At 36.4% G+C, this 21,171-nt stretch overlaps 1 protein-coding gene across 1 annotated transcript in view; it reads right to left on the minus strand.

The window, feature by feature from the left end:
- The window catches only part of BDP1 (B double prime 1, subunit of RNA polymerase III transcription initiation factor IIIB), a 49,073-nt gene that overhangs the window by 22,775 nt on the left and 5,127 nt on the right, over positions 1–21,171 (minus strand). Inside the window, 20 exon segments of the mRNA XM_054054263.1 lie at positions 1,425–1,635; positions 2,196–2,272; positions 2,757–2,964; positions 3,691–3,878; positions 4,407–4,638; positions 5,707–5,789; positions 6,426–6,585; positions 7,121–7,197; positions 7,365–7,509; positions 8,810–8,886; positions 11,476–11,635; positions 12,629–12,803; positions 13,136–13,414; positions 15,025–15,168; positions 15,856–15,910; positions 16,524–16,618; positions 17,591–17,724; positions 18,608–18,751; positions 19,407–19,466; positions 20,421–20,524. Of these exon segments, the coding sequence (XP_053910238.1) occupies positions 1,425–1,635; positions 2,196–2,272; positions 2,757–2,964; positions 3,691–3,878; positions 4,407–4,638; positions 5,707–5,789; positions 6,426–6,585; positions 7,121–7,197; positions 7,365–7,509; positions 8,810–8,886; positions 11,476–11,635; positions 12,629–12,803; positions 13,136–13,414; positions 15,025–15,168; positions 15,856–15,910; positions 16,524–16,618; positions 17,591–17,724; positions 18,608–18,751; positions 19,407–19,466; positions 20,421–20,524 (2,808 nt within the window).

Here is a 21,171-nt window from a genome sequence, read left to right on the forward strand (position 1 = left end):
AACCCAACAAGCCAAAACTACAAATCTGTGCTATTTTCCCAATCTGAATCAAGAAAAGAATCACGCTGTGTTTATGAAGGATAATATACCTGAGCATGCAGTTCAATTTATAGGCAAGTGGGAACAGAAGTTGTCTCAGTCCTGGGCTACCTGGTGTTAAGACTCTTAAATACTGTATGCACCAAGCACTGTGCATAACATTTTTCTATTTAGCATTCCATCAACTCTCTGTTACATGAAGCACTACGGAAATAAAATACTTTGGCAAATGGAAAAAGCCTGGGAAACTGGGCACTGCACAGGCACACCCAAGCCAGTATAACACAACTGCAGATTCAGAAAGTCTTTCTAGTTTTATTTCTGTGTTTGCCACACTGATTCCAAAACCAAGACTCTCAAAGACATCCCTCAGCACTCTAGGTCTGTGATAGCTTTATTAGTACAGAGAAGCACTGGACCTGTGGTGGTTCTACAGGTTTGCACGTCACAGAGCAGATGTATGTGCATGGTCAACAGCCCACAGGCCTAGAACAGCTAATGCTGAACTACAAATTGCTATCTGAGCTGGGGCTGAGCTGACACTGCCACTGAGAGGGACACTGCAGCTGCAGTACTGCACTTTTGCTTCTCTCTGGGAATGCAGCATATAAGTACTCCAAGCTAGCTCTACACAGGTTCAAGAACCAAACCAGCTATAACCACTCCAAAAAATAAGTCACTCTTGCAAAGGTTAGCTGTGTTTGAGATCTCCATGCCTATCATCCATAACATGATTCATAAGCAACCCACAAATTGGTCACAGAAGAGTTCATTATACTTCAATGGCTTTCAAGGGCTTCAACACCTTTTACAGTGCCTAGTAAAGTGCTTCTGGGGATAAACAGCATAGGTGAATGAGTCTATTTACCTGTGTAAAAAAGAGGAGTGTCAGGTTCTGTAGTTGTGAAGCCGGTCAAAGCTTACCAAATTAGCATGAAGTATTTGGGTTGTTTGTTCTTTTTAACATAAAAAAAAGCTATCCTCTGCCTTTTCTTCATATTCAATAGTAGATTCCTCAATACAGATTTCATTCATCCAAACAGGAAATACAGAGTGAGCAAAAAGGCTAATTTTGCATGTATTGCAATATAAACCACATTTTTATTCTGTACATTACCTTAAATATACGTAATAATTTTTTTCTATCATGCAATCCAATCAAAATCAGATTCTTATTTTCCAGATGACATTAATAGTAAAAGTTGTAGCCATCACTGATTTCATACCTGCAATACCTCAACATATCAGCCTTTGGGGAATTTTTTTCATGGTGTTTCAACTTCAGGGAATGCAACTTGCATGTTCTAATTTAACCTCATAAAATAGAACACACAACTTGGAACTACAGTTTTGAAAGCAAAGTGCTTATTCATATTAAGACTCACAATATCAGTATCGACAGTCTCATCATTTTGCAATATCAACTGCTCTGCTTCAGGCTTTTTCTCCCTCTCATTTTTTGATATTTGTAAGTCCTTCTTTCCAACAGCTCTTCCCAAGTTTGGCTTGTACTTCTGGAATCTGCTCCGCCCTAACTGGACAGGTTGAAGAGGTGTTTGTTTACTTTCTTCTTCAGTGGTATTTTTGCTATCGATGCTAATGCAAGGCAGAATAAAAATAAATCAGAAACTTAATACAAAAGCATGTCATTGACAAACACAATTCCTTATATTTACATATCGAAAACAAGGGAGGTTTTAAGAGACACCATACAAAAAATTTTAAAACTCTGCAGAGTTTAAGTTACAAACAAAACTGTTACAGCAAAAATTTCAAAGCACTGGTGTCTTAACTACTTCCACAACAGAATTAACTACCACGCTGGAGCCATTAACTTACTGTCTGCTCATTACTACAAAGCTAAAGGAATTTTTATTTGATTCCTCTGATAGGCAAACTAGTATCCCCCTGCTTACACAAAATGAATCTAGTGTTTCAGATGATGAAACAGTTGTAAAATGAACGCTCATTAATTTAACATTTAGCATAGAAGTAAGTGGAATTTTCATATCACTAGCGTCAAAACTATGAGAATTGAGATTTTGTTGAGTATTTTTATTGGATTTTCTTTGCTAGTTAGCAATTCATTAGCAAAGTGATTTCCTTTTAAAATACTTTCATTGCAACAGTCAAGACAGAAGTAACTGAGCTCTTACCCTGCATTAGTAGCTGAGGTGTGTCCTTGTTCAACTTCAGATTCCAATTGTTGCAGAACTTCATATTTCCCTGCTTTCTGAAAAATGTAAACACAAGAACGAAAAAAGTCATGGTACTAAACCAACAGGAGACATTATGATGTCTACAAGTATTGGTACTAATCACTTTCTGTAGTATTTCCTGCAAAAACTCCTCTGTAACTGCTCATTAATAATTTTCTAGTCCTTCCAGAACAAATTCACATTTATTTCTTTTAAACAAAAGAGCCTGAAATCTAGATTTCTTTTTTGTCATATTCTATTTATACTTTTCTTTCTTCACTGTCAGCTCTACAAGGTCACCTCAGGTCAGAAAGACATCTGGACGCCTAACAAGAGATACAGAATGGATGTAATCTTTTTCAACTCACATAAAACCAAGTGGAAAGTACTGGAGTTTCCATCAGCTTTTGAAAAAAATGTTTAAAAAAAAAAGATTAACTTAATTTTTTAAAAATCATTGGTATCTAATTTCACAGATCCAAAAGTTAAAATATAATCAAAGCAAAAAGAAAGCCTTACATCTGTATCAGGAAGGATACTGTCACACTGTGTCAAACTTTCTTCCTTGCTGGTATCTTTCTGTGATACACCTTTATAATTTACATCCAGCACTTCCTTTCTACTATTTGTTGCTCTTAAATTTGGCTTTGGTCTTTGGAATCGACTCCTCAGCAGCCGAGCTGATGATACAACAGTTTTTCCTTCTTCCTTCTGAGGACCAGACTGCCTACAAAACCAAACAAAAGAACAACTGAAGTCATGGGACAACGGTGGTTCTCCAAGTCATGCATGACATACCTCTACCTAGCTCTCTTTGACACAGTAGCCAAGTAGGAAAATCTATAGCTTTCCTAAAGTGATAACAAAATTACTAACATGGTGAAAAAAGATGCAATGAAAGTACACTTAAGATCACTAAAAGACTGTGTATCTTACAAACAGGTGAGCAAAGGTAATTTTAAAAAAGATGCCATTTAAAAAAGTGCAACTGCCACTCACTTTTTGAGAGGCATATAAACATTTTAGAAATGCCTTTGTCTAATCACGTTTAAAACTACCCAGTAGAATTATAGCACAGTTGTTTGTGGGTTTTTGTTGCCTTTTCTTTAAAGACACTTTAATACGAAACCAAATCCTATACTCAAGGATTTACATACCCATATAGAGGTCCATTGTGAGGACCAACATGGAAAGTACTACGGGAACTGAGCATCGGAAAAAACACATTTATTTGAAATCTGAGCTCATAGTCTAAAGATCAAATTAACATCAAATAGCATTTAAATTTAGTGTTCTCCAGCAAACATGGGATTGTTTAAGTCTAGTATTTTCTTGATTATATATCTCATTATAGATACAGAACTTGTTTGTAATGCTGGAGTTGACTGTTGAAGTGCAGAATACCTACAGATATTGATCTGTCCCTTTTCTCCACTTAAAAAATTGACCTTACCCTGTATTGAAATCTGAAACTTGTTTTGAGACATCTGACAATCCGTTTTCACTATCACAGCTTTCTGCTTCTGAGGACTTTTCTTGGGGACGCTGCCTTGTATGTATTGAGTTCATCTCAGAATCTGTAGAAACATCCCCTTCTAACATCACATTGCAAGGCTGAATGCCTTCAGGAACCATCACATCCTAAACAAAATAAAAGTTTCAGTCTATTAAGATGAAACATTTCTTTGACCTTTCTTTTAGAAGAGCAGGGAGAAAAGAAAAAAATTATTTTAGTATCTCTACAAAAAGTCAAAAATATCTCTCTTGTGTCCTATGCATCTAACTAATACCAGCAGATACTTTAAAAGTAAAAATTTGTTATTTGTCTACATATTTGCTATCTAAGTGGTCTCTTTTCCAAGAGATCTTTCTCCTTCGCACTTCTCTCTTCAGATCTAGTAGCATAAATAATACAACAAAGTGAGATATAATCCATCTATCCACGGAAAACAGAATCCAAGTGCAGGCATGAAGAAATTGTATGAGAATTCAGTTTATTTTGAATAAACTGAAAGAATAAACTAAACATGCAAAGGCTATACTTACAAATTGGTATATACATATATATGGTACATACCTTTGTTACGTGGTATGTAACCTTTGTTAATAAAGGCTTCTACCTAGGGCCCAGCAAAAAACTGTGCCTAAGCAACTGCTCAAGACACTTACATTTTTGAGGCATGGATCATTGTTTTCATCCCTATGGTGTATCAGATCTTTTTCTACTTCTGCACCTTCAGCTTTCTCCTCTTCAGGATCTTTTTCATCTGTCAGGTCTTTTTGCCTTGTAACAGTTCTTCCTAGATTTGGTTTTGGTCTCTGCACTCTGCCTCTCTTCAGAGGTGCTGGTTTCAGCACACTCAGTTTTCTGTCTTCTTGTAAATCAGCTGTTCCGCTAGACCTAGAAAAATACATGAGATCAATGAGTATATAACACACCTGAAAGCGGCAGGAGTCTCGGAGAAGAGATTTTTTCCTTTTTTTATTTTTAAAGTTACTAATGTACACTTACCTAAATTGAAGCTATGCACTAACTTAATGAAACAAAGTTGCAAGTTTATCTGCTAGAGACTGAACAAGCACCTGACAAGTTTAAACCTGTTCTTTCTCCTTTCCCAATGGAGACAGGATACCACACTAGACAGACCTTTTTCTGACCCATAATAGCTCTTCTTGTATTCCTATGTGGTCTAGGGGTAGATGGACCTAATTTAATGAAGGGTTAGAAATTACAAACATTCAGAAAACACATAAATAACTTCGTAATCTTAATAGTGTAAATATATCAGATACACACTACAATTGTCTGGTGCTTCTACGTCTTTTTACCCTGAACACCAAATTATAAAGCAAGTTAATAAAATAAATGACTGCTAAAGCAATTTTCTGGCAGATTACCAAACCCAGTCTACCTCCCTCCATCCTCTTCAATTATCCCTGTTTTAATACAAAAGTCTGTTTGGTTTTTGTTTGGGGGAGTGTTTTGGGGTTTTTTTTTGTTTTTTTTTTTTTTTACTATCTCTGCTGTAAAACATCTCTTCCTCCTGTACTACAGCTACCATTTCTCCACTGAAGAAAAATACAAGGGACACTGCTTAATTAACATGTGCATCAAATTGCCCATATGTTGGAATTTTTCCTCCTAATACCACACACTTAACACTACACTCTAAGAATGCTTATTCCTATTGTTTAAATACTTATCCAGTGAAACTGATGTGTTTCAGTACTAAAGATAGTGAGTGGAGAAGGGTTGTTTTGGTTTTGAAGGGACTAACCTTATGGGTTTTTTTAATGTATTTGTTTCATACATTTTAAAAGATTCCTATTCTTCTATCAATTTTCTGCTCATTGCAGAAATTTCTTCAGCAACTTCTAGAATTACCTCACTAGGTAATAACACCAGACATGAGAGGAACGGCAAATTGCTGGGAAGTTGCTCATGTCTTCTCATTTTTTATATACTTACTGAGACACTGCCTCTAGAACTTTATCATCTTCTTTTGCACCTTCTTCACTGATAGCATCTGACATATTATTTTGGTCAGTATTCTGAACAGAAACAAAACATTAAGACATTAACCCTCTTACATTTATAAAGCAGTACCTAACAGACAAGGCAACTGTCCGTAACAGGATAAAAAATCCACAGGACAGACACAGAGAATTACAGGGTACATTTCACATAGTCAGAAAGGTGCAGTAAAATCTAGATCAAACAACTAAAATTGTATTCACTGCTGGACATAAGAGATTATTGGCATCTACTGCTTGTGTGACAAGTTCCCAGCTTAGTTTAGGCTTAGCTTTGAGGTTGCAAAAGTGTATTGTATCTTAATAAGCGACCAGCAGAAGAGACTAACGTGTTAATATTAAATTAAATAGCAGAACTTACAATAAATAAAGGATCAAAGCATTCACAATCTTATGTAAGGAACATCTTGAACATCTGGACCAAAGGAGGATGTATTAAATCAGGCCTTGTCATCAAGATTGCCAATTTGGCAAAGGAACATAAGAAACCCGCCTGCAAAGCAGGCCCCTACTCACCAAGCATGCACAGTGGAGAACTTGTATGATGCATTTACCTGCAACTTTTGTAATAAATAGTAATAAACAAAAGAGGAAAAAAGATAACATTGCTGTTACATCCACCAACTTTTTAGCTAATGCATTATCTCCAGTTACCTTTCCAGTCTCCCCCTTAGGCTGTGGATGGGGCATTTTATCATTTCCTCCATCTTTTTCAGGCTTTTCTTTCCTTCCAGATGCTTTTGTAACATTAGGCTTAAATCTCTGTCGACATCCTCTCACTACTGGCTTTGCAATCAAATTTCTTTCAGGTTCTCTGCACAAAAGATTCACAATGGTGACATTTACTACACAATATTTAAGCCAATGTAATATTCAATGACTTGCAGTTTTCTTTACTGCAAACTTATGCAAGTTTCTTCACGTGAGAATTAAAATTCATTTAGTCTTAAAAGAACACGTAAAGTCAACTTATCTATCTATTAAAAAATATGAAGTTATCACACAGCAGAGAAACCTAAGCAGATTGTATACCATAGCTGCTTCTGCAAGTGTCAGATGCAGAGCCATTAGCTGGTGACCAAGGGTGGAAAGAAGGTGAAGCCACAGTTATCACCTCCCTTCCTTTCCCCTCCCAGATTCCAAGCACAGATGGTACTTCCCAGAAATGTAGTACCTGCATTCTACCAAGAGCACCACTTGATATAACCCAAGAAAATGCTAAAGTCAAATTTAAGGTTTATATTAAAACTTCACAATTACTCTTCTTTTTAGAACAGTGTTATACAGAATAAATAAACAATTATAGTTAGTTAATGCCAGGAGATTGGAAAAGTGATCTCAATACTTACTCAGATTTAGTATCCAAATCCATGTTGTCTACTTCCGTGGCTCCATTGCTGTTTCTTCTACTGTCTTGCTCAGAGCACTGGAATTGAGGCACAGAATATTACTCTTGGACAAGCATATAGATACCTCAGAGACATTTCTCAGACTACTGCTAACTAGACTGTAGCTGGTCCACAGTATCAGCATTAGTCGAAACAGATACAGCATCAAAAGCATAGCATATTAAACAACGTTTCTCCTTCAGACCTTTTCATGTGTATTCACAAAGTCTGGAGAGGAAGTTTCGGCCTCTGTTGTCTCTTGAGTTGCTGCTTCTCTTCTTCCAGATGATCTCACTAAACCAGGTTTAAGCCTTTGCAAGCGCCCTCTGCCTGCTGGCTTTTCAGTTTTCCTTAAGATATAAACAAAGAGAAATTTAAAGTCTTTGATGTCCAAGATGTACTTCAAGAGTTATATCTGTCTGATATCAGAAGGTATGCTACTTCTAAATGCAGAGAACATCAAATAAACCTTTAACAACTTTGCTGGCTTTCAGTGGAATCTACTTAAAAATATCTGAAGGAAATGTTTCTCACTGTTAAATAAACAGTAATACCTTTTGATTAAAGGATCAAACTGATGCCAGTGTGAACAGGGTTACAGATTTCAATAAAAACACAGAAATTTGCTCCAAAATAGAGCAGATTTACTTTACATACAAAATTGTGCATCTGCCTGTCCTGTCCTTCCATCCCCTTTCAAAGCTATTCCACTCACGGAACTATGAACTGCTGTTTTGAAACAGCTATTCCAACTGTCAACATCCACACATTATTGAAGAATGGGGTAGGTTCATCAGCCTCTGTGTCCTTAACCATTGCAATAAAGTGTTCTAGGATTCACATATAGTTTGACAGAGCCCTACAACTTACCAATAATGTCCAGATTGGGAACTACTACCCTTTATTATATTTTTCCTAGGCCAGGACAAATAAAGCTTTGACAATCTTCGCCACGTTTCCTTCACCAAGACACAAGCGTGAAAAAGAATTTAGCATTAACTGCTAGTCCATCCTTTAATCACCTTTAAAAAATTTTATCATGGAACAGGAAGTCACTGGTCACACAAAAACGGAAACTTTAGGCACAGACGTTTTAAAAAACAGCACTGCTCAGTTACTGCAGTAAGTATATGAAATAGTCACGAAGATTAACTTCATAAAGAAGAGCAAGTAAGACAGAGAGGCATGTATCAACTTAGGGTTTTGCACTGAACTCCAACGAGCCAGAGTTCCCATACCATAGGAAGGTATGAATATAACATACATGATGTGTACAGCTAATAAGCTCCAATAGACAAATGTGAATTTCAGAGCACACATTGCAGCATTTTTATGAAAAACAATAAATTTTCACAACTAAAGTTCACGAAAAAACCAGCAGAATTTCTTCAGAGAAATCTCTAGTTCTTGCTAACTGTAAACGGGCTAGCTTTTTTCTAAGCTTAGTTAAGTCTTCCATCTGGTTCCCATGTAACTTTTTAAATCTTAGTCAAAGCATTGATTAAAATTTCTATCAAAAAACTTACCTGAATATGGAAAAAAGTTAGCATAATCTAGTACAATCTATCACAATCAATTAGAATTATATCCAAATTAAGTAAATCTAAGTTCAGCTCAAGTACCACTGCAAGGTAAGATAATTCTACTCACATGATTTCAGACTGAGAAACACTTTCTGATGCACTCCGATTTTCATCTTGTTTACGTAAGTCATGTATGTCTTTGTTCTAAATAAGGAAAAGAAAACGACAATGTTGTAGAAAAGAAACAATTACTGTGGAAGAACTCCTTGTTGTAATGTAAAGAAAAGCAGAATAAAGAACAAGATTTACAGAACAGCTGAGACTGAAAGGTTCCTCTGGAGGTCACCTGGCCCAGCCCTCCGGCTCAAGCAGGGAAATGCCCAGAGCTGGTCCCCAGCATGTCCCATATCTCCAAGGAAGCAGACTTCACAGTCTCTCTGTGTCAGTGCTCAGTCACTCTCATGCTCAAATAGTATTTCACAATGTTCAGCTGGATCCTCCTGTATTTCATTCTGCACCCACTGTCTCTTGTCCTTTTACTGAGCACCACTCAAAAGAGCGCAGCTCTGTCTTCTTTGCACCCCCCCTTTAAGTTTTTATGAAGACATTAAAGAAATCCCCCTGAACCTTCTCTTTCTCTGGGCTGAACTGTCCCTGCTCTTTCAGCCTTTCATCACAGGAGAGATGCTTTCGTCTCTTCACCATCCTCGTGGCCTTTCAACAGACTATCTCCAGTATGTTCATGTCCTTCATACTGGGAGATCAGAACTGGTTACAGTACTCCAGCTGTGGCCTCACCAAAACTGAACAGGGGGAAAGATTCACCTCCCTCCTTCTCCTAAGGCAGCCTAGGATACCATTAGGTTTCTTTGTATCCAGAGTACATTGATGGCTCATGTTCATCTTTGTGTCCACCAGGAGGCTGAAGGCTATTTCTGCAAAGGTGCTTTCCATCTGAGCGGCTCCCAGACTTTGGATGACCCACTACTGAACTTCATGAGGTTCCTGTCAGCCCATTTCTTTTCTTTGGATGAAGCTGGTAACAGACTTATTAGGCAGTATCATCTACCATTACTTTCCAGGTCTAGCATTTAATTTGTTAATTTAAGACAGCATTGAACATCACTTTGAAAAAGAACTTGACAACATAGTTAATTAATCACAATAACAGCAAAGATTTTATGAGATCTATTATATTTAGTGAACCAACGGAAAAGTCTACTGCCTAAAACAATTATTTATGTACTTTATTTACATCTTTAATAATATTAATAGAATCATGTTTCACATCACCAGCTGGCTCAGTATTTCTAGTTTTAGTTCAGTGATTATGTTCATAGGCTGGTAAAGTATGTTACGCACAGCAGAGCAAGGTAATTAGAAGTGACATAAAAAGGTCTTTTGAAATTGTCAATTTTAGAGATTATTATGCCTTTTTCTCCCTTCAAAGAGCCACAATGAATCAGCCAGACAGCTTAGCTACTCAGGCTACTAACATCACTATAACAGGCTGGTGCATATAGCATGTTGTCCTGTTCCGTTAATCTATTTTTATAAATATTATTCTAACCAATACCATGAGACTGTATTGTTACAGTATTTCCAACTACAGGCATTTAGTATTTGTGCAGATCCTAAGTAGATGATTTTCCATTAAGATGGAGACATTATTTTAGGTAACAGAACCGTACAAAAAAAAGCCAAAGGACAAATAGTTTGCCCATCACATTATGGAAACAATAACACTAGGAATTTCCTAATCCCTCACCACAAACGTTAGACATAAGATCATTCTTTTCTTCACCTTAGAAAGCACGAGAGAAAGTAATTCATTCCCCTCAGCACAAGTATTTTAACAGTATATTAAGTTAAAAGAAGTGATAATGATGCGAGGACAGAATGATGATCAGAGGAATGGAACTTTCTCTGTTTGAGGAGAAAAGTAAGACTAGGACTCTTCAGCTTGAGAACAATATTGCTGGAAAGAGGAAAAAGTGACATTGTGGACAATAATAGCTTGGAGAAGATGATCAGGAACAGCACAATGATAAACAGGCACATAACAAGGGAAGCACACTGCATATTAAACTACCAGGCATCAGGCATAAAACAATATATATATATATTTAAGTGAAGTGAATAGTTAAAAGAATGAACTCTTAGCTGCAGTATGCAATTCATCACAAAGGTACAGATAGGTGCAAAAAAGTAGCCAAACTCATGAGTACATCAAGTGCTTCAAAAGAAGCCAGATGCAATTTCAGGAAGTTTCTGAACCACTGGACCTGATCAGACAATACCCCAAGAAATATCTTGGTCAATTTTCTTGTAACTTTGCTGAAGAACCTCATGGCAGCCACTAGCAGTGAGCAAGAGTTTACATATATTTCCATTCTGAGGTAGCACAAACAATCCAATGTTCATCCTGCTCAAATCAGTTTCCAACACCATGCTAGTAAGCATATGCCAAAACCTTCCTCCAAGGTTTTACTGTTGGTATTGTACTGCATCACTTTCAAATAACTCAGCTGTTCAGCTGTTTAAATTGTCTATGAGATCGGCCAGGCATGCACAGTATACTTTCTAAATACATTTAGCATAACAGACAACCCATTGCAGACAACCAAACTGATAGTATTCAAATTTTGGTAATGTTCTCAGGCTTGTTCTTTTTTCCACCTAGTGGTAAAAATATTACAAAAAACACCAAAAAATTGCTTTGATTTACAGAAACATCATTATAATGAAGAAGAAGATCTTAAGAAGTAAGAATTGCATAAAAGATAAAAATACCTTTGTTTCCCTGGTCTCTTCAGATTCTCCTTCTTGGCTTCCAATCTTTGAAGCCAGTAATTCTGAAATTTGGCTTTCCTGTGATGTATCATCTCTACTAACTAGGGTTCTCAGTTCAGGAGATTCCATTTCTAGTAGAACATCATTGCTATCTTCTAAGCTGAAATCAATAAAAGCACAGGAAAACATCACACTGGTGTAATTTAATTAAAAGACTATTATGGTTTACAGATAGATCAAGTTACATAGAAAAAATTATGCAATTTTGATATTAAATAACTACACGTGTTTCAGAGAATCTTGCATGTTTTAGTGTTATCTGCAGAATATGAGCTTCAAAGCAATTTTGCAATGCTATTACAAGATTATGTTAAAAATTTATCTCAATATTCTAGAATAGATAGTCATTTTAAACAGACTTTACTACTGTGAACATTGTATGCAGAAGCTGTTGTTTCCCTGATCTTCAGTAACAATCTATGTTGAGTTCAAAGACAAATACTGTTCCCTCATATGCTTCCAATGAGGTATTAACACACATAGAAGACTCTGGGAATCCATACAAAATAAACAATTACAATACAGCTAAACACAACAATTAACACACAAAATTCTGAAATAGCACTAACAGCTTCATGATGACTTCTTATATGTACCACTTTCTTATATGACAAGTTTAATAAAACAAACATGCACTTTTCTAGTAAAATAATGCCCAAAATTGAAACCAGAAGCTTGCCTCCCATTTGTCCTGCACAAATAAAGTCTGAGCAAGTTTCCTTTCCCACAAGAACTATATTATTAGAAGTAGATCATAGATATAAATCCAAAGTGTGAAGTAACACTACTTAGCACTGCTTTGAAACAAATATGAGGAGTTAAAACATCCTAAAAAGGAAAAAGCGAAAGCAGTTTTGGATGTGATTTTAGTACTAATGTACATTAACTTTGCAAGGACAGCCAATCAAGGCAGAGAATATATTTTGAAAGCAAATTAATATCAGCTAACTAAAAGCCAGGACAGTCCTCAGAAACTTAAAATCTGCCCATTCTGTGCCAGGTAACATGAGGGCAAGCATGAATACATAAAACCAATAATAAAACTATTTAAACTATTTTTCATTTTATCTAAGCTTTGCATTGTAAAATTTACCTGCGTAAATTGTCACCGCTTTCCCTCTCCGGTATGTAATCCACTGGCAAACAGGACTCTGAACTCTCTTCCACTGTAACAGGAGTCTCATCTTCTTTTCCTTCAATAACATTATCCAGCTCTTCTGTACAGGTAGTGTTATCATCGTTTGCATCACAGACCACTTTCTTTTGGGCTAATGAATGGGAATTAAATCAATTCAGACCTTATGGGAAACATCTCAGAATTCCAATTCTCACATCCTCGCTACAGTGAAGCAAGAGTTAATTTAGATACATAATCCCAGTAGAAAATGCCTAAGTATTAAGATCAAAGAGAACTGCTCTCAGCTAAAATAAAATGTGTTTAGATTTAGTGTGAAAAGTTGATTTTGAAAGACATCGTTCCACAGCCTCCCAAGGCAGAAAAAATGACATAAAATCAAAACCCAAGCTCTCATTTAAGTTTGCAATATCTGTATATAAAATTTACATTTGAACATTTGAAATAAACACTTCTGTCTCTTACTTTTCTTAGAGGATTTCCCACTGTCTGCAATTTTTGAAGGGGCAGCCATTTCTTCCGGAAGATTTTCCTCTTCAGGATCACCTTTTCTCTTCTTTTTTCTCTTCTTTTTTGCTAACACTGGCTCCAATGCAACCTGTTCTTCTGCCTGTTCAGAAACGTCCAAAGATCCCTCATTTTCTTTCTCAGCCATCACAGCATCTGCTTCTGTTTCTGCATCAGAAATTCCAGTTTCCTGAAGATCATCTTGATCATTAACAGCTTTTGTGCTGGCAGCTTTTGCTAGTGAAACAATATGGTCCCTGGTTATTAGACTGGAGGAGCATTAGGAGCCATAAATCAAAGATATTTTCACAAGCAACAACTTGTGGATTCAATACATCACAGCCAATATCCTGCCAGGCATAGGAACAGGACCATAAGAAGTCAGCCACTGTCTTAACAGAAAAGCTTCAGCACAGATCAGCTTCAACTCTAAAAGCAAAACATGTTCTGTATGTGGAACATTTCACCAGGGCAAAGTCAATATAGGATGTAAAGCCAATTTAGTAAATGTTCTTGTTTCTATTCCTCCTAACAGGTTACACAGTCACTTTTGGATCTGGGAAAACAGGCCTTGTTATTCCTGAAAAGAATTATCGTATTTCTGCAGAAAGAAGTGATGACGGTTTCAGAAAGTATGCCATGAAAAAGTAATTCTCATCAGTAAATATATTGCAGATAACCATTCTCATTCACATAAAAAAGCTGAATTACTATTTAGCTAATAATTCACAACTTTTCTTCTGGGTTTAACGAGTTTCTAAAATTCCCCTCTCTCCCCTTGTCAGGACATTTTGTCTGGATCTTGTTTTATTAACCATAAAAAACCTTTCCCTATGCTTTTTATTATTCTTACATTAACTTGTTCCCCTGTAAGAAAGAATTCAAAATGCAAGGGAAGTAGAAAAGCATATTCACACTGCTTTACACATAAAGTACCTTTAATTTACCATTGAAGTCTAGGAACAGAATTTCTGTATGTAACTGTAAGTCCTAATAGGTGGAATATTTTACTTAACCAAATCTGAAATCAAGGCTATAGAAAGGTAGCAACTACATAAATTTTAAGCAGTGATGTTGCTTCCTAGCTAGCATCCCCTTTAAAAACATTGTTCACTTGTTTGTTCCATAATACCACTTACAAGAAAATCGTTTCTTATGGAACAAACATGTGAATAACCTCAGAGAATTAGCAGGGAATTTATAAAATACCATTAATGTAACTTTATAAATTAAACACACCTATGAAGGCTCTTTCACAGGTACTGGGGTAATAAGACACTATATTGTGATCAACAGTAAACAAATATATATTTATCCTTCACTTGGAATAGACCTGAAAATTAAAACAACTTTTACAAGACTCCCTGAAAAGAACCACACCCTTCAGAGTCAAACTATAGTTAAAGGAGAAACAGAACACTTAAAAGAAAGGGTTTACAATGTAAGAAAAATTAAAAGTCATAGAAGAGCTTGCCAAAAATGCAGCTTTGGCCCAAGAATTCTAAAAGTGAATTCACTACCAGCATATGGAGATATTCATCAACTGTAAAACTAGGATATCCCATTTAGAATCTCAGTGCTTCAGACCACAGAAGAGCGCTAATCTCAGTATGGTCCCACACTTCTGCCCAGAGAAAACACATCTCAGGAAACCAGTTGCTACCAATTATTAGCAGCCCATATATCAATAAACTGCACCTGAAAAAAGTTATGCTATGAAGCCAGGATCCTCTTGCTCTGCCCAGAACACAGAAGGAAAAGAGTCCCTATGTGATTTTTTTTCTCTGCTAGCAAAACATTACTGAACGCTGCTCTGTAAAGCTATCTCATGCACTGTTTTGAAGTACCTTTTGGTTTGTTGCAAGGCCTTGATGGCTTCTTTTCCCTTGGCTTCTGGCTTTTAGCAGTCTTTTGCTTCCTCTTTTCCTCATCTGCTAAGACCTTCTCAAGCAGCTGGGCAAAGAACTCAAAATCAAAGGGTCGCTTTTCTTCTATCATATTAAAGCAAAGAAATAGAAAAGATTTCAAAGTTGATACATTTTCCAAGTTTCTGCTTTGTAAAATAACCAGTTGTACATGTTACAATATCAAAAAGCTGGGCTTGCATGAATTTAAGCAGAGATTTCTTTCTGAAAATTATCACTTGAGCAGTGACTAGAGCCGACATATACATGGATGATGTAGCTTGTTTTTTTTTTAAAAAAAAACCAAACAAGAAATCATAAAAACTTCACAGTACTTAGCATTTTAGAAAGTGTACAAAGTGACAAATATACAAATTATACCATAGTATCAAATAATGTATTAACATGCTGCTCTAGGACATAGGTAGCTCACTCAAATAATAGACAAAGCTTTTAAGGATTCTCAAAGCAGGTTACAGTAAGTAACTCTGCTAGAAACTCCCATGAAATCAGAATAATCTTCAGCTGAATAGATACAGGAAAGTTTATGTTAATCTTACCTATCAGATATACAGAAAACCAAAAAAATAAACCTAAAGATCTTTACTGTGAACTATGCTTGTTAAAAACCTAAGATTCCTCAGTTTCTGAACCTACCTAAGAGCAAAATCTTTTTAATTAATTCACACAAGGCAGAGGACAAGAAATACCATGAAAAAAGATGATCACCATTTAATGACTCATTGTAGGGTGAGGTAAATTTATTTTACTTACTGAAAGCTTTGTCTATCCTCCATCCATTAGCTTTTTCCTCACGTTTGAACTTGTTCTAAAAGCAAAGGTATATTTGTCTATTTCAGTTAGCAATAAACGCAACATTATATTATACAAATGGCAGATCAAGCAAGATAAGCCTTTCTCAAAGAAAAAAAATAATTCCGCCAACTAAAGCTGTTAAAACTTACAAGCACACTCACAGAATACAAGTTCGTAATTAACTTTTAAATATAAAATCTGTCACCAATAGATATCACCAGTCATAAGTTTTTATTATTTTCAACACCTTTGTCCTTACTCCAATCCAAGTACGGTTTCAAATATCAGAGCTTATTTCCAGCTGGATGCCACAGAACAGTCAACACAGCAGACAGACACCAAACATTCTCTTATGCTTAACAGCAGTATTCAATTAAAATAAGCCCAAGACAAACTGTGTCTAGGTATACTAGTTTTACTACAAATGTTGATTAGAATTTAACCCAGCATTTTAATGTTTCAACTACTTACTACCTCTTGGAAACAGGTATTAAAAAAAGCATTGCTTGAGAGCAAATTAACATCAAAATTATTAATATTAATAGAAGAAGCACTGGAATAGCAAACAAGAAATAGAAAAGCAAACACAGATGTTTAGTTGTTTTACTGAGTGTGTCAATTTTTACCTTAATTTCTGCTCTGGCTCTATGAGGAAACAGGCGTCCAATCAAGGAGAAGTCTGTTCCTACCATACTGATAGCTAAGAAGAACATGTCTGTTTCTGGAGTGGAGGGGAAGATACATACATGTCAGTACTTAGTTAACCATCCTTCTTGTTTGAAACACCTTTCAAACTTAATGCAACAAGACTGATAACTTTAAGGTTATCTACTGTGGCTGCAAGTTCAGCTCAGCTGGTATATGAGTGTTATTTTACTTAACTATCTCTAATAACACTTGCTGAATGAACTACTAACAGGAAGAACTATCTAATCTATTATAAAACTTTAGAATGTGAAATCTGTTTTGTAAAGCTCGTAAATCAAAGCTAACCAACTCCAAACTGCTGATGTACATTTCCATTACAACACCAACATCACAAACAGAAATCAGGAAAAAAAAAGAATATGTAAAAATACCATCTCCGTTATTATTTGCTAATAATTATTTGTGATTTTTTTCATCTGCACTTGTAAAAAAACAAAAAAAAACCCAAAATATTTCCAATAGTAAAAAGTCACACATTGCTGTTAGCCTAGAGATAAGAATAAATTCCCAGCATGCACAACCAAAAAAACCAACACACCATTTCATAAAAGCATAGCTGTCTACGTGCACTGAAACCAGCCTACATACAGATGGTATATACAATTTACTCCAGCTTATGCTGGAAGAACCAAGTGAAGAAGTTGTTTAGAAGTGCTAACTGTTCCATGTAGAGCTCAAATATCTGGACACGAGAATTGCTCTTGTTAAAGCAGGCAAGCATTTTGACAGCATCTAAACATCCACAACAGAAAAAATTCACAGGCATCCTGCATATCATAAGGCAATGGATCTTTTTTAAGCATGGCAATTTTCACAGCAAAAATCAGAGCTCTGCTTGTTGTAAGAGTTTGGAAGTTTGAGAGTACATCACACATAAGCAGATCCAATTACTCCACTAAAAATAAAAAACTGTTGAGTATAAAGCTTAGACGGAAAACTAAGATTTTTCTGCAGACTCAAAACTTGAAACTAAAAATACACTCACCTTTATTTGACCATGGTTTTGTATAAAAACTTTTCCTGAAGCTGGAATATGTGGTTGTAGAGCCACGCTCAAAGATGGGATCATTCTCTTCTACCACACAGGGACCTTTTGTTCTTAGAACTTCTACAGTTAAACTGGAAAAGCACACACACAAAAAGACTTACCTGAAAATATCGCTAACGAGACACATAGATGTTTATAAGCCAGTTATTCGATCTTCCCTGCCACAACTCAAAGTTTGAACTGTGCAATTTGATTTAATAACTACATTAATGTGTATTGTAATGGGAGAATGCAGAAAAAAACTATTATCCTACTCAGTCTGTGCAAGAAAATTCGCTTTTCCCTTTTTATAAGACAGTACAAACATATTTAATTATCTTTAAAAAAGACTGTCTTTTTAGTATTCAAGAAAATGATTTTGCAAACCCACAAGAGCCTTTCCATACCCTCATGGAATAATCTCAAACTCTTTTACCACTACTGTTCTATCCTTACACCTTGGCCTAAATATCATGCTGATGATTACTTTGGGGAACTCAGTAATTTGATAGTCTAACACTTAGAAAAGCCAAATTCTAAGGAAATTTACTGCAAACGTGGACATCTGATTAAAGTGGTAACGTGCATAATGAAAAGCTGGAGCAAATCATACTGACAGCTGAAAAACAGTAAGCAGACACAAACAACTGTGAGAAACAAAGCTGTTAAATAAGTAGAAGGCATTTAGACATTTGACAAATACTTAGTAACCATTCACTGCAATAAACATGATGTGTTCCTGTCTATTTCCTTCTCCAAAAACATTTCTCATAGAGAAATTCTGCCACTACTGAGATGCAGGTAACCACTTTTCAAGTTTTCCTACACCATCACACTGGTTCCTAGGTTAGGATAGCTCAACTCTCAACACAGACATATTCACCTTTGTCCCTGTCCAAAGTAACTGCTCTCTACTCAGAAACTAAGCACCGCTGAAGTATATATTGTCTGTGAATCAGGCACAGAATTTGTTACCTTTCTTCGTCCAGAATAATTGAACCATCTTCTGCTACTTTCACACGAGGAACTAAAAGCGGACCATCCTGACTCTCCTCCCCATTATCTTCTTCTTCCTCCTCATCTTCCTCTTCATGATCAGGAGTACTTTTCTCTTCCTGTCTACAATTTAAAAGACCAAATGAAAACATCACTTTCGTTAGCGTTCTGAATTGTTGCTTTGTATACCAGACACTCAGAAATTTAATGAGCCACCCAGCAATACAACCCCATAGCAAGTTAGTCAATACATAAAATCTGGAATCTGCTATTCATTCGATTTTCATAGAATCACAGAATAGCTTGGGTTGGAAGGGACCTTAAAGATCATCCAGCTCCAACCCCCCTGTCATGGGCAAGGACACCTCCCACTAGACCAGGCTGCCCAAGATCCCATCCAAGCTGGCCTTGAACACCTCCAGGGGTGGGGCAGCCACAGCTTCCCTGGGCAACCTGTGCCAGTGTCTCACTACTCTCATCGTGAAGTAATTCCTCCTCATGTCTGGTCTAACTCTGTCCCTCTCCAGTTTATACCCACTGCCCCTTGTCCTATCACTGTAAGCCTTTGTAAAAAGACAAATCCAAACACATAATCCTGAAAGTGCAAAATGGTCTTTGACCAAACAATTCTTTTAAATTACAATTCATTATAAATAAGGACTGTGATACTGAAGCAGTAAAAAAAAGACATACACCATTAGTATTACCATGGAAACATGGTTTTTTCCCAACATCAGAAAGCTTCTTGATTACAGGTACCTCCATCACCAAGACTTACTCTTTCACTTGACCCACGGCAGAATTTTTCTCTGTTCTCTTTTCTTCTACCAATGAAGACCTAGAATTTTATAAAAATAGAGATACAGTCTGCACAGATACATGTCTGCTTCACAAAACCTGCTTTTAGTGGATAACAGATAATGCTTTTTTTCAATTCTTTGTACCACACATAGAATTGAGTCTAACTGAACAACGGCCACTGCTTAATGAATTTTGCTTTTCTTTTGTATAAGCAAGGACCAAAGCAAGATATTTCAAGGAGTAATCCACTGAAAAGGTACAGTGAACGCGAGAGTATCTGGTTCATTATATGCTAAAGCAGTATTCAGTGTAAAAGAAAAAATAACAAGAAAAGTAATAAATAAAACACACAAGCATGGAAACATTAATGAGCAGATGATAACAGAAAACTCATCTGTTACTGAGAGGAAAAACAGGCCTTGGATAGCTGTGCTTAATGTTTAAGTGACTGGGTTTTGTAGTTGGAGAAAAAAGGCCCTGCTCTGTCTGTGGCAGTCTCTGCAGGCAGCTGCACTGCTATTCCCTGCGTATGCACACCTCTGCGATGCTCACGCAGCCTTGCTACCAGTGAAACCTGTAGAGGCAACAGTAGTGGCTACATCCATCCATCTGGAATGGAGAGAACTTATGGGTCTTGCAGTGTGTTTTGCACTTCAGCGTCTAGAAAGGAGAAATGTTCAGCTTCCTGTGGTCCACTAGATTTGGCAGGCAGGCAATAAATAAATATTATTATTCTGCTTTTATACAGAGATAAATCAACACTGGCAAAATGTTTGTGCTTTCATATTTCAACAAGTACACTAATTTCCATTCTCATTTGTGTTTGAAGATTGGGCAGATCTGAAAATGTCTAGAAGCTTTTGTTACAACTGCAACAATACTGCATCTGTGCTAGTACTCCAGATTCAAGAAATCTCCTTTTCACAATTATTAAATTGCAGGAAAAATAAAAATCAGTCAACCTAAGGAGAGGGAAAAAAGTCACACTTACTTCATAGGATTGTTTTCTGGCAGATAGTATATCAAGTCTCTCATGGTCATTTTAGAACGATCTGGTGGAGACCGTCCTTCAATTACTGGAGGTCTGTGTTTCAACTGTTTCCATATAAAAAGAAAAAAAAAATCCCTTAAATTTACCCAGAAAACACTGTATTTTACAATATTTTTTCTTTTTATTCCAAGTAGCCCATTCAGGTAGTTTTATTGTTCCCCACTCCTGCCTCAACAACCAAATAAGTTTATCTTAAAAGCATCCCTTTGCCGGAGAGGACACCACAGACCCTTAAGTGACAATCTGTCAGAGAAATTCAATGCTTGGCACAAGTAAAAGTGAAAAGTTATCAGAAACTACAGAACCTGGTAAACGATCAGATTGGAAGGACACGAGAAACTCCAAATCCCATGTTTCTTACAGCACATTTCCCCACTGTATTACCAACTGCGAAATTTTTAAAATTAGAAAGTTGACAATAATAGCAGGTATCGTGTTGTAAAGGCTGTGGGTCTAATCAAATGTAAAGATACAAATTTTATGTTGAAATCTGTATTATGAGGGGACTCGGTGCTCCTACCGCTCATAAACAGACTAAAGCCAGACTCATAAGCCACTAGCAGCAAGCAGCTGAAAATACTACTGAAAAAAGAGAAAACTACTGAATACTACTGCAAAAAGAGAAAGTATGTTTGGTGAATTGCATATCATTATACTTCCAAGATCACCATTGCTTAACACAGAAACCTAC

Source organism: Cuculus canorus, chromosome Z (assembly GCF_017976375.1).
Source record: "Cuculus canorus isolate bCucCan1 chromosome Z, bCucCan1.pri, whole genome shotgun sequence".
In the NCBI taxonomy this organism is placed as follows: domain Eukaryota; kingdom Metazoa; phylum Chordata; class Aves; order Cuculiformes; family Cuculidae; genus Cuculus; species Cuculus canorus.